Below are 12,915 nucleotides of genomic sequence, written 5' to 3'. Positions count from 1 at the left end.
TGTGTGTGTGTGTGTGTGTATACATAAGAATAAGAAATGGCATAGCTTATTGTGAATTATATGGATAAAAACTGTTTAATACTAGAAACAAAGCCACCATTAGCAGAAAACCTGCCTCATCAAAAGATCTGCTTGAAAGCTTCGTCAGCGCAATAAATATAAAAAAGAAAACATGCTCAATAAGATATTTAAACYTTAATACATTTGCTTTTATTTTATTTTGTTCTATCTCACTAAAGCCTCTAAAATATTACTCAATCTTACTGGACCTAAACCAGGGTCAGGGCTTTTGCTGAACCACTTCATAATCGTCCRTACTGAAAGACAAACAATTGATGTGTGTCATTTTAGGAGAGAAAATAAAGAGATTATGTAGGGGATGTGCAAGGTAGGGGAGTGTAAGTCTGCCTGGCAGATGCTCAAAGGCCCTGACCTGCAGTAAAATGCCAATCAAAGCTGGCCTAAATCCATTGGTCCTATTCCCAGTAGGCTCAGCCATGGTGGGACCCTTCTGTCCAAGGTCACTCCAGATGGTTAAAGGATGGCTCTTTTGCACCAAAACCCACTGTTGARTATCCTTGGAGGTGGGCTGGAGGTTTTATCTACACTGTGCAGTTATATATTAGCAGTGATTAAAGATTTGTAAGTTATATTCTTACAGAGGAAGGGTCAGATTTGAAATCAATGCTGAAGGGGAAAAAATAATGATGTATCATGCCCAAATCACCCAGCTGTAAAATGTATAGTTGTTTGCATCTGCATGGWTGTTTACTCAACTTAATGATGGTGAAAGTGACAAGTACTTTTGTTCAAACCACATTCGTTATGAAAGAAGGTATGTTGAAAGTTWAAAAAAAGACATTTAAATGTTCTATATAAAAAAGGACATGTAGATGGYGAAGGACCCAAAGCACGTACAGGCAGGAGACACAGATGAAAGGCAAACAACAGCTTAATAAGAAAAAATAAATAAAGGCACAGTATTATCAGGAAAATCAAAAAGATCTGAAGGGCACAAAAGAAAGCAAAGACACGGGGACAGACATGGTGAAGGGATACAAGGAGGAGAGACAATCATCTGATCGTAACAAAAAACAGACAGCATAGAAACCTAATGAGAAATAAACAGCTGAGTGTCCAGGACTCCCTTGAAAAAGAGGTTTTTAATCTCAGTGGGACTTTCCTGGTTAAATAAAGGAAATAAATAAATAAATAAATAACACACATACTGTACATGCACACAGGAAGAACATGTGAACCCCACACAGAAAAACTACATGCTGGGAGGTGAACCTACGACCTTTTGGCTGAGAGATGACCGCTCTAAACACTGTTTCACTTTAAAATAAAATTAATAAAGCTAATTAACCAAAGGACCAATGTAACCACAAGTTAAAAACAATCTAAGACTGAAACTTATAAACCATTCCAAAAGACATTTTTCCTCTTTAGTTTCATTCATTTTTTTACAGGAATGTTTGTGTTTTTCTTTCCTTCAGTCTGTTTTTTTTTTCACCATGCTTCTTTTCCCTCTGTCTTCACCAGGCTTCTAATCCCATCGACGTAGCAGCACGTCCCGGAGCAGTCCCTCACACTCTGCTACAGAAGGATCCACGGGTAAGCATGAGCCTGAAAGCACATCAGTTAGTCTCCTCCAACTCTGGTGCATCAGGAACCCTTTAACAGTCCCCTGTGAGGCTCTGGGTTTAAATCTAAGTCGATAGTGTCGTCAGTTAAGGGGTTAAAGCTGCATACAGCTGTCATACATACATATACCCATCAGAGGGAAGTCAATACGAGTGTTTGCATTCAGACGAGACAGCTCTTTGAACACATGTATGTGTCTGATAATGAGGATTTTGCAGGTTTTGACTGTTTGTCTTTATGTCCATGTTGTTGAAGTTAATGATTATCTGTTGTCCATTTAGATGAGTGACCCATTCAGGACATCTGTGAGGGTAAGTAGATGACTGATTGATGTTTGTAAAATGCTTTGTCTCTCTGGCCAGGCCACAAAGTTCAAAACCTCAAATTGCTCAACAATTCACAATCAAGCACATGCATTGAGATTAGCTTTAAAGTCCGAACTGGGTTAAAGTCATAAATTTTATTACTCTTGTTGCTTTGTTGAAGATTCATTTAGCCTCCCACTTTGTTGTTTGGCCAGAAAACGGCAACGCCAGAATCCAGTTTTTAGCTCCCCCGCCTTGAAGCCAGCAGGCTAACCTCAGTTTCTCTCTAAACTTTTAGAAACCTGGCAAGTGGTGTGCAGTACATGTCCAGATTGCATGGCAGATCTACCACCACCAGCAGAAAATGAAGGTGCGTCAGATGGATAATTTTGTCCTTCAGAAATCTTGTGCAAAAATTTGGACGCATTCTGTTGATGATGAGGTAATAGCCAAAAGAATAACAAGCACACAATAGGTCTGATCATGTTGGAGTTGGAACATAAACTGTTTAATTATCTGCAATTATACCTCTGGTTTCAAAAAAGCCCATTAGGGAAGAAAAAAGGCAGATCATATGAAAACAAAAAGATGCAAAATAATTTTACTTCTGCCCTCGATGATGTGCATCTTGCATTAAAAAAATTAATGCTCCACTTTGTAAACAAATGTTAAAGGCTAAAAGCGGCTAAAAAAAGAGCAATTACCGTATTTATTCAAGTATAATACGTAAAATTAAATCCATAAAATCATCCATAAAGTTGGGGGATAGTACTATACTCGGATAAACATTTTTACTTATGTATTTTAACTGAAATATCGGCTTCTTTCACAAAGTTATTGAGTCCGGAAATGAGACCACGTCGTAAAATCAGTTGATACGAGCTTACCTCTGACACTCTGTGCTTCAGAGCAAGATAATAACAGATCCAAGCAGGCGACATGATGTGAAAAAAAGGTGGGGTGTAGTCTTGCACCTTAGTAATGATAATGAACTAATGACATTAGAGTGTGACTGAGCCGCTCCTCGAACAAACACATGTTCTTCTGTAATGGCTGCCGTCTACCGGTGTTCTGAAAAAGTTTGTATCTCTGAAAAAACGTTTCCCCACCAGAGGGGGGTGCTCATGAGTAGGAAGTGATCTGCTTTTCCCCCACAAGATGGCCCAAATCTCATGTGAAGTCTCTGACTTTTGTGTTGGCACATCCTGGTGGACTATGTGTAAAATCCAGAGTTCATATGATGCTGCTACAGCTGATATATATTTGTTGTCAAAATACCTTTTAGTACATATGTTGTTAAAGTAAAATGAACAGTCCAATGATCATTTTACTGATRTGTATAAAGACTGCAAAGGCTGAAAAATCTTGAAGTCTGTATGAAATTGGAGGTAGTTTGAGGATAAAATTTTTTATGCTTTTTAAGCTCAAAAAAGGGGGGTTGTATTATACATGAGATCGTATTATACACCAATAAATATGGTAATCAAAATACAGGTCTCTGCTTTAAATTTATAGCTAAACAGCTACACTTGTGAAAAAGCAGTATGTGTGTATAAGACTGGAAGACTGTGTAAAACCACTGGCCTAGTGGTGTCAGTCCTTCTTGGGTCCTGAACCCCTGTCATCAAGGATTTAGTGTTCCTAATCAGCTTACATACATGTCACAACACAGCTAGCCAGAACTGCAGACATGTAGCCATTGTTGATGCCTCAGCACCCTGATCTCTCTCTGTCTCTTTGTTGGAAACAAATGCCACTCATTGTGCTGTTGGAAATGCACTCTTTTTTTTGTGTGTGTGTATAACTGTTCTTTTTTGTTTGTTTTGTTTATTTTCAACTACAGCAAATGCAGCTTGACCCTCACAAACTAGACATGAATGGGAAGCTGGACCTGTTCAGTCGACCCCCAGCCCCAGGAGTCTTCCCGGGGTTCCCATATCCCCACGACCTGGCACGACCCCTCTTCCCTTCCACAGGTCAGCCATGAGGGGGTTGGGGGGGGGGGGGGGGTCACAGTACCAACACATCTTCATCATTCAAAAACAACCAAAAGATCTCTCTACTAAAGCCTTTTATTGCCATGTTTGCCTTTATGCAAATGAGCATTTTTAAACTCATCTCAAACCACTGATGAAATGGTGTCAGGTTTTTTTTTTATTCTTCTCATATAGTGCTCACTTAATTATAGTGCTTTTGCGGCGAATGTTTTGCCAGTGGAGGAAGTCAGATTTGTCCATGAATATGCATGAGTCTCAGTTAGGTAATTGACTGATTTGCCCTGCATTGGAGGGCAACAGAAAGGAGAGCGGCCTTTGACTGGTAATTATGCAGTGGTTTGTCAGAGGCATTCATGTAATTGGCTCTTTCATTAACAATTCATGGGATATGGGCGAGAGTACCAGCGTTTTGTAAAGGAAGYCATTTAGTTCCAAGCTAAACAGCTGGCCTTGCATGCTGCTATAGATTCAAGCAGAAAAAGGCAGTTGCTGCAATAAAAGGAAAATATGAATGGCATCTCCGTGATTACTCAGCCATGGCTTCGCTCTTCTAGTCTTCATAATCAACTTATTTGTAATGCTATCAGCATATATTTGTTGGTATTTACTCACATTTGCATTTTATTACTTCTATACGGCTGCTTTTGATAAGRAGTGACATTTTGTTTGTCTTTAGATCATTCCTCTGAGAGTTTGTTATGATTTGGTTGAATAATAATGCTAATGTTGTCTGTCCTCAGGCTCTGGACACCCTGCTCCCTCGCCTTTTGGCCCCGCCCCTCATCCCAGCGGCTTCCTGCCTCCTAGCCATTTGGCAGGTAAGTGTAAGTAACATGTTTCCCTTTTTTTTTTTTGGCATTCAATAATTTAATTTATTTTATTTTTTCATTCTCTCTCGTATATCCACTCACTCCCTCTTTTGTCTTTCAATGGCAGTAAAAGCAGCCAGGTTATACTGTAATTTGAATCATAGATATACAGTATAGTTTTGAGCTCAGGTTCATGTCAAGGTTAATATAGACTGCAGTTGACCACAACCAGCCACAGCACTTCAGCAGACTTGTCGTTTAGAGYGCTGGAGTGTGTCGTTATTCTACAATCAGCACAAATGAGTCATAGTACAACCTAAAATAACTGTTATTTGTTTTTTTTAATGTTGCTTCCAGACCAAGATGTCACCCTTCATTTCTTTGGACCCTCTATATGCAGTGCAGCCTCACACATGGCACTGTTTTCTTGCAGAGTTGTAAAGTAAATRAGTACAAATACTTTGTTACTGTACTTAAGTAGAATTTTGGGGTATCTGTACTTTACTTGAGTAATTATTTTTCAGCCTACTTTTTACTTCTACTCCTTACATTTTTACACAATTATCTGTAATTTCTACTCCTTACATTTCTTAAAAAGTTAAGAAGTAGAAAGTCGTTTCTCCTATTTCATTTCAGCTTGTTATTGTTAAAAAAATACTATCCTGAAAAACTGTGGCTCCTGGATAGAGTAAACTCAATTGTGGTTGGATGAGAAGTATAAATATATACCATTCTGATACTGTATTAGTTTGTACATAATCCATCAAGGCTGCATGCCTTTAGAAAAAATATTTTTTGAAGATTTTCCAAAATACATTTATTGGGAGGGATCACCCCAATAAATGTATTTTGAGTTCATTTTTACTCGATAATTTTACTTTTGTTACTTAAGTACATTTTATGTCAGAAATTTACTTTTGATACTTAAGTACAAAATAAACCAGATACTTTAGACTTTTACTCAAGTAATATTCTTAGAGGAGACTTTAACTTTTACCAAAGTTATTTTATGATAAGATACTTGTACGTTTACTCAAGTATCACTTTCAGGTACTTTATACAACACTGTTTTCTTGTGGCAAAGTGTCTTTCATATTAGTCTACCATTTTATTTAATTTATTTATTTTTACTCATTTTTATTTTATTTTTTACTAATATTATACAATGAAACTAAAGAGTCCATTAAATTTCTACTTTATATAAGAGGTAAAGGGAGATTTAATCCTTAAAAAAAGGCAATTCTCATTTGGGGGTTTTATGTGTGAGGCAGAGGAGATTTTTATTTTTCTAAAAGACATTAACAAGCCCTAGAGTTTAAACAAAAGACAAGAAAATCCTCTATCACTAATCTCTTAATAAGTTCCTCCTTTCCTGATGGAATATTCATTTAAAATCAGCTGCTGAATGTCGCTCGTGCTTTGGGTTCTGCCTGTGAATCTGGAGCTTGTAGTCTGCTTTAGAACAGTCCATCACTCACTGAATTTCCACTTCAGTCAGCCTCATCTAAACAGCCCATAATTTCCCCCTTTTCCCGCACCAGTCCATTCCCAGCTCCTCTCCAAAAAGGCAAAAACTCATTTTTGTGTTAGATTTGTTCCAGTCGCCCCTGCGGGGTCAGGCACATCTAGTTAGTGGCGCAGAATCCAGGATCCTGGTTACTGCAGGATTAGACAGAGAGCTAGGTTGGCAGCGCTAAAAGGAGAAAAAAACATAGAAACTCGCTTGTAAGAGAAAAGCTGAGTGAAACGGGTTGGTGTTGGGGTGAGTACTGCTAACCAGCTCCCCCCATTTGCTAATCCCTGTTTGGCATTTTGCAGATCCTTTCAGTCGCTCCAGTTCCTTTGGCGGCCTCGGCAACCTTTCAAGCAGTGCCTTCGGAGGATTAGGCAACCCCTCGCTTGGTAAGCGCTGGCCCACCCCCTCTCCTCCTCCACTGGCCCCCCACCTTTTTTTTTCAATCTGGCCCCTTGTGGCCAGTACCAGCAGAGAGCAGGACCGTGTTAGACCACAGGGAGAGTAAAGAAGGGAAGGAAAAAAAATAGATGCTTAACTTTAGTTTATATGTCAAACCAGCACTCGTCCAGGGAGGCCAAACAAAGCAGTCCAACACGCACCACAGCAATCCTCCTCCCTGCCTCCACTTTTCATCCACCACTGATGTTTCCAACAGCCTGGCTTTAATCTGACTGTGCTGCTGCCAACAGGCGCTCTTAGGTCTGCTGTTTGGTGGTATTTCATCTATTAATTATTTGACAAGCCCCTTCTGCATCTCCATGGAGGGTTTTCTGTTCCCCTCCCCCCCGCATCTTTCTCTCTATGCTTTCCTCTCTCTCTCTCTCTCTCTCTCTCTCTCTCTCTCTCTCTCTCTCTTCCATTCCTCCTATTTTTGTGTGCCAAATCAGTCACCCTGTTGTGAAAATGGATGTGATTGGAATAGACGTGCTGTGGAATGCTGAGGTCTCCCTTGGCTTTTCACAGCTCTCGAGTCCAGAGGGCAAGTTAGTCTCCCCCTGTTCATCCGGTGCAAAAAACAGAGAGGGGGGGAGAAGCCCTTCAGTCTAAAAGCAAATGAGTAGAGGGGGTTTCTGTGTTGGCTGGGGCATTAACCTCTAACTCTTTCAAACAGCTTCTGTGTGAGAACCTCGAGAGACAAAGACAAAAGCCGTTTTTTTGTTTTCGAGCCTTTTTCTCTTCTCATGTGTCCTCAAGAAGGTTTTTGTGCCCAATTAACTCAGAGTGGGTCCCACGCCTGTCTGCTTCTTCCCTTCAGGGTCCAGCAGCGTGTTCGGCTCCAAGGAGGGTCCAGGAGGACTGCCCACGTTTGGCAGCCCCCACCACGACACCTGGAATAGGCTTCGACGCACGCCGCCGTCGTTTCCCACCCCGCCGCAGTGGCCCAAAACGGCAGACACGGAGAGAAGCGGCTCAGCCAACAGCCACGACAGAGAAAGAGAGAGGGAGAGGGAGAGGGAGAAACGAGACTCGTCCATTGGTAAAGAAGAGAAGGACAAGGACAGGTGAGTCAAGGCAAAAATAACGGTTTTAAATTTGACTCTGTATTTGACTGAATTGTATAAAGGCCCTGTATTTTTGTATGGAAGTAGCACATTTGATCATGTAATATTAATTAAATAAAATAAAATCCATGAAATGATCTACTTAAAAGCTTAACATCACCGCAGTTGTGAAGATGAACTAATAATGAGGCTGTCTCCTTCTAGCTTTAGCGTTTGTGCTGGATGAGCTTAGATCTGGAAACAAAAGCATGACTCGTCTGTAGTTAGACTTTTTATTTTTCACGGAAACTGACGTGCCATTATCTTACACCACACAGGGTTTTTCATGGCAGACCTTTTGACCTGAAAATGTAGGGAAAGCACAGGTGAAATGACAATGGCTGCTTTTCACTTCCTGCAGCTGGGCATGCAGTTTGTTCTGTCAAAATCTTTACAAGAAGAACTTTCTCTACTAACAGTAACAGTAGATAGGAGCGGGGTAACTTTTGTTTTTTGAACAATAGTCATATTTTACTGTTGTAACATAAAACTGTATGAATATCTGCAAGTCAAAGTCCATTGAGTGATAAGAAATGTTGCCATTACAGGGATTCTGTGGATCGCAATCGTCACTCCAACCGTTCTTCTCCAGCATCAGCACCGGTCAGCTACCAAATCAGCAGCCTCATCCGATCAAACAGCCAGAACTCGAACGATTCAGGTCGGCACCACAGTGGCAGCGTGGACCGGGTCCGGGAGGCAGAAAAGGAGCTACTGGAGCGCCAAAGAGAGTCTTCCATGCAAGCTGAYGTGAAGGTGAAGGAGAGCCGCTCACCGGGCAAGGAGATGCTTGAGAGGCGACCCTCGGAGGACTCCATCAAACCTGCTCAGCGCTCGCCTTCGCCCTACTCTAAGGCACTGATCAGTGAGCAGGGTCTGAAGATGGCGGGTGGGCTGCCGTCTTCTCTCAAGGACATCGAGAGGAAAGAGCCCACGCCTACAGACTTCCTCCACAAAGTGAAAAACGACATGAAAATTAAGGAGGAGAGGAAAGAGGAGCAAGAGGTGATGGTGGTGAGTTCAGAGCCAGCACCCCAACCGCCCCCCCACACTCTCCCGGTACCGATCAGCCAACCAGGAAACCCCCATCACAACCATCCACCTCTGTCCCAGCAGCCTCCTCTTCCGTCACCTCGTAGTAGTGACATCCCYGCACCTGGCTTGCACGGTGTCCCCATGGCACACTCTCTTCCACTTTCCATGAGTGGCATGCCCCAAATGGGGAGTCTCAATGTGCTGGACCGAGCCCGCATGGCTCCCTTCATGGGAGTGAGCCCCCTGGCAGGAAGAGAGCGCTTACCGCCCTCAGCTTTCCCATGGGACCCGCTCAGAGAGGCCTACCGCAGCCTGGACCTGCAGCGGCGCATGGACTTCCAGCTCAGAGCCGAGCAAGGACATCGCTTCCCCCCCAGCGTCTACGAGCAGGAGCGGGCTTACCGAGAAAGAGAGGCTCACGACTACTCCCACCACGAGCACCTCCTGGAGGTCCGCAGAGAGCACGAGAGGATGCGACAGCAGGCCGAGGAACGAGAGCGCCTTCACCTGAGGGAGGAACTGGACAGAGCACGCCTCCATCAGCTACACCAGTCCCCAATGGAGGGTCATTTACCCCACATGCCCCCATTTATGCCTCACCTAGGAGGCATGCCTTATCCAAGGCTTAGCCCCTCCACGGGACACAACGGTCCTCTGAACAGAACACCCCCTACCGCCGCACTAAGTGCGCCCCCACCACTTGTGCCAGCCGGCAGTGCTAGGCCAGCCTCACCCAGGAGGACTACCCCCCTCACTACAACCCAAGACCCAAGGGACTACTCCCCATCTCGCAACCCCAAAGAAGTAGAGGCTCGGTAGCTTCTCGGCACAGTGCACAAATTCTTAGAAGGCGCACTCTCAAACCCCATTCCTCCTATCTGGAATCTTGTGAACAAAATGCACTGCTCTTCACCAGGACAGAGCAAAACCTCCTAAGAGAAAGGGTAAGATTGTACAAAGTAAAGGTGTGTAAGGCTGATGAAGCACATGCCATGACTTTATTTTTAGTGTACTGAATAAAAAATGTCGGTAAAGAGAACACAAATATGTGTAGGTTTATTTCCGACTTAAATATTTGATAATTATTAATATATTAATCCAATACTTTTTCTGCTCTGTGCCGACAAGAAGGGTCCTAAAATGAGTTTGTACATTTCCTATCCTTGTTCCATGTATAGATATCATTTCTATGAATTTTATGTATTTTGTGCATTAGTCCTGCCTTTTACAATATTTATCCCAGCTGATTGTGAGACATATCCCTTATGATGATGTAAAGACTTGACTTTGAGCTCCAMTGTCAGTAATTAAACCTCATGGTACCAAGATATCCTCAAAGATGACAATGTACAGTGCTACATTACCAACTTGTTTTTGTTCATTTKTTTTGCCTTTGAGATATGCAGATAAATATATAAATATTATGAGATCTTTGTTCGATCTGTAAAGAAAACTGATGTAAATAACCTGTTGATATTCTTTGCTGCAAGATCGCATTGTAAATTTATTAGTCTTTTTAACCATTTCTAGAAAAACAAAATTAAATGAATTGTGGAAATATTTGCCTGATGAAAATCATTGTAACAAACCGGCCAAAAGATGGGAAGTAAGGAGGGTGTTGTACGGAGGCCTGAATGGATCATCTGCAATCTATGCAAAGCAGTACACAACACCCTAATGAAGAAATCTGCTGGGAGAAACTTACAATACTGGTGAAATTGAGAGAAACTTGGATTAGCACATGTTTATATGTACCAATGAAATAATGATGGGATTATTACGACTTCCAAGTCACAAACTGGACCAGCCTCAGACAGAAAAGGACACTTTTTAGTGGACAGCAAAAGGACTTTCTCTGTCAACCTTGTGGTGTTGTGCAGTTGTTTTTCTTAGACTCTTGTATACAAAACAAGTAGAGTTTTAGGCGTGAAAAAAAAAAGGAAAATGAGCATTCATGGTTTAAAATGTACGGAATAAAGTTTGGACCTATTGTCATTTTTTTTCCTGCCTATTTTTCATGCTGCTTAAAAGAAGTAGTAAATCTGTATGTGCCAAACCTACTGAGTGATAAATTTATATGAAATTGATAGCTTTGCCAATAGAGTATTTTCTCATTTTAAATCAAGTTATTACGCTCAAATCATAAAGGCAACTGACTTGGATGACAGAGTAGCCTAGGCCATCAGATCATTTGACCATAATCTGTCATACACAGGCTGCAGAGCTCTTCAGAGGGGATCAATGAGATTGGGCCAAGGCAATACAGGGACGGACTAATAGAACATTGATTTTGTATGAAAGCAGGTTTTGAGTGTTTGTGTTGCAGGTAACCGGTATTGACTGGCAGCCCAGCGGCGTATTGACCTGCGGTCTGGACTCATTAGGAGAAGCAATGCCTGTGAGGAAGGCTACTGGGTGTTGAAGAAGATGCTCCCCTCTCTTCCTTTACACCTCCTCTCCTCCTGCACACCACTCATCTGCTTTTCTAATAAGGCCGGAAGGCGCTCTGGAGTGGGCCGCGGAGGGAGTCCTGAGGTGCCCCGTCCTGTTATTGACAAGACCTCGGCTGTGCTTGCCGCCCGTCCAGAGACAGCCAATTCATCCTGATAACGCTCCCAACTACTCATCTCGCGGCTCTGTGCTGTGAGGCTCACAATTCGGTCCCTTGGCAGCAGCCCGTAATGACAGCGTGGATCAAACCATGGCCAGGTCATTAGGAGATCTTATTGAAAATCAATGGCGCTCCTGTGTCTCACACACTCCAGCAGGGTTTTTAAAATGGCTCCTTGAAAAGACTGTTTGCCAGAATGCGGCTGGCATATTGGGAAGACTCAAATCACTATCACTTTCAATTCAGGCTCCTGGTAATTGAACCACATATTCCTTGTGTGGGTAGCATCTGTCAGTGGCCGGCCTCACTTTACCACTGTGCGCTTTTACTCCTAATAATATTGGGAACAACAGGTGCTTAACCCCTGTACTTGTTACTGTGTAAAGATTTTTTTTCTATAAGTATTATTTACCAAGCAGAGCTTTGGTATAGAGAAAAACATACATCTTAAATTTCCCCTGCATTCAATCATTCTGTCCTGTGCTCTATCTATTTTACTGCCGAGTGTGAAAGGGCCCTCCGGAGATGAAAAGCTCCATCAATTTCACTCATCGTCTGGCAAGGTCAGTTTATTTCAGCACACAGTCTATTATCAGATGGGAATCAATTGACACATTGTCTAGCATATCAAACCAAAGGTGGGTTATCAGAATGTTTGCAATTATCAGCTCCTTTTCAGATTTAGTCCACATGTATTTAGGCTTTATTTTATGTCTCAGGAGCTTTATATTTTTTTAAAAAWTTCACTGTTTGATCCAACATTGTTACTATGACAGCAGTTTGTTAAAAACAGACTGTTTTTTTTACTTGCTTCACATTTTTTTCCCTATATAATTCCAATTAATAGGATATGGTGGTATTTGAGGCACGACATTGTTTAATTGTTCCACTAATCCTCTTCATTTATCTGAGAGAAACCTCACTGTTGAGGGTTTGGGATTGAATTTTCATGCTCTCAAATACCCCCAAAATCACTTGGCACATAACTCACCCCCTGATACAGCGAGCAGTGGAACAGGCCAATGGGACTTCTTTTAGAGCACAATGGCAGCTAATAACACAGTGCCAGGCTAATAGGATGGGCAAGAAATGAATGGTTCAGTCCAAGCTTCTTTTCTCTTTAAGTCCCTCTTTCCCCCACTGATAAAACATGTATAAAAGCATTTCTGAGCTGACATGTTGAAGCTCCCTTGACTTTTTTTTTCCTCCACTGAGAGCGAATGCATTAGTTCTCATTTGAAGGCTGTTTTGAAATGGAAATTGGTAATGAGATGGGAGGCCCTTGCCATGATCACATTTGGATTGCTGGGGTCTTTGCGCGGGGCCTGGTGATTTGGGAGGCCGTGGCTCCGCTCAAAGTTCAAGCTTATCTCTCTGCGGGAGTTAGCAAACCCTGACAAGAGCCATTCTGAACCACTAAACTATATCTGAACAGAGTGARTTTAGTGAGAGAG

At 42.1% G+C, this 12,915-nt stretch overlaps 1 protein-coding gene across 13 annotated transcripts in view; it reads left to right on the top strand.

The window, feature by feature from the left end:
* Positions 1–10,845, top strand: part of fbrsl1 (fibrosin-like 1) — a gene marked incomplete at its 5' end in the record, with an annotated part of 231,453 nt that extends 220,608 nt beyond the window's left edge. For 10 of the 13 annotated variants that reach the window (XM_014018722.1, XM_014018716.1, XM_014018717.1 and 7 more), the window contains 8 exon segments: positions 1,546–1,617; positions 1,929–1,958; positions 2,251–2,322; positions 3,796–3,928; positions 4,690–4,773; positions 6,577–6,660; positions 7,530–7,776; positions 8,364–10,845. In XM_014018722.1, the coding sequence (XP_013874176.1) occupies positions 1,546–1,617; positions 1,929–1,958; positions 2,251–2,322; positions 3,796–3,928; positions 4,690–4,773; positions 6,577–6,660; positions 7,530–7,776; positions 8,364–9,669 (2,028 nt within the window). 13 annotated transcript variants of the gene reach the window in all.
* Positions 10,846–12,915: the final 2,070 nt, after the last annotated feature.

This window comes from Austrofundulus limnaeus, unplaced genomic scaffold (assembly GCF_001266775.1).
Source record: "Austrofundulus limnaeus strain Quisiro unplaced genomic scaffold, Austrofundulus_limnaeus-1.0 Scaffold200, whole genome shotgun sequence".
Taxonomy (NCBI): Eukaryota; Metazoa; Chordata; class Actinopteri; order Cyprinodontiformes; family Rivulidae; genus Austrofundulus; species Austrofundulus limnaeus.
The sequence above is the reverse complement of the archived record's forward strand: the minus strand, read 5'-3'. Positions and strand labels throughout refer to the sequence as shown.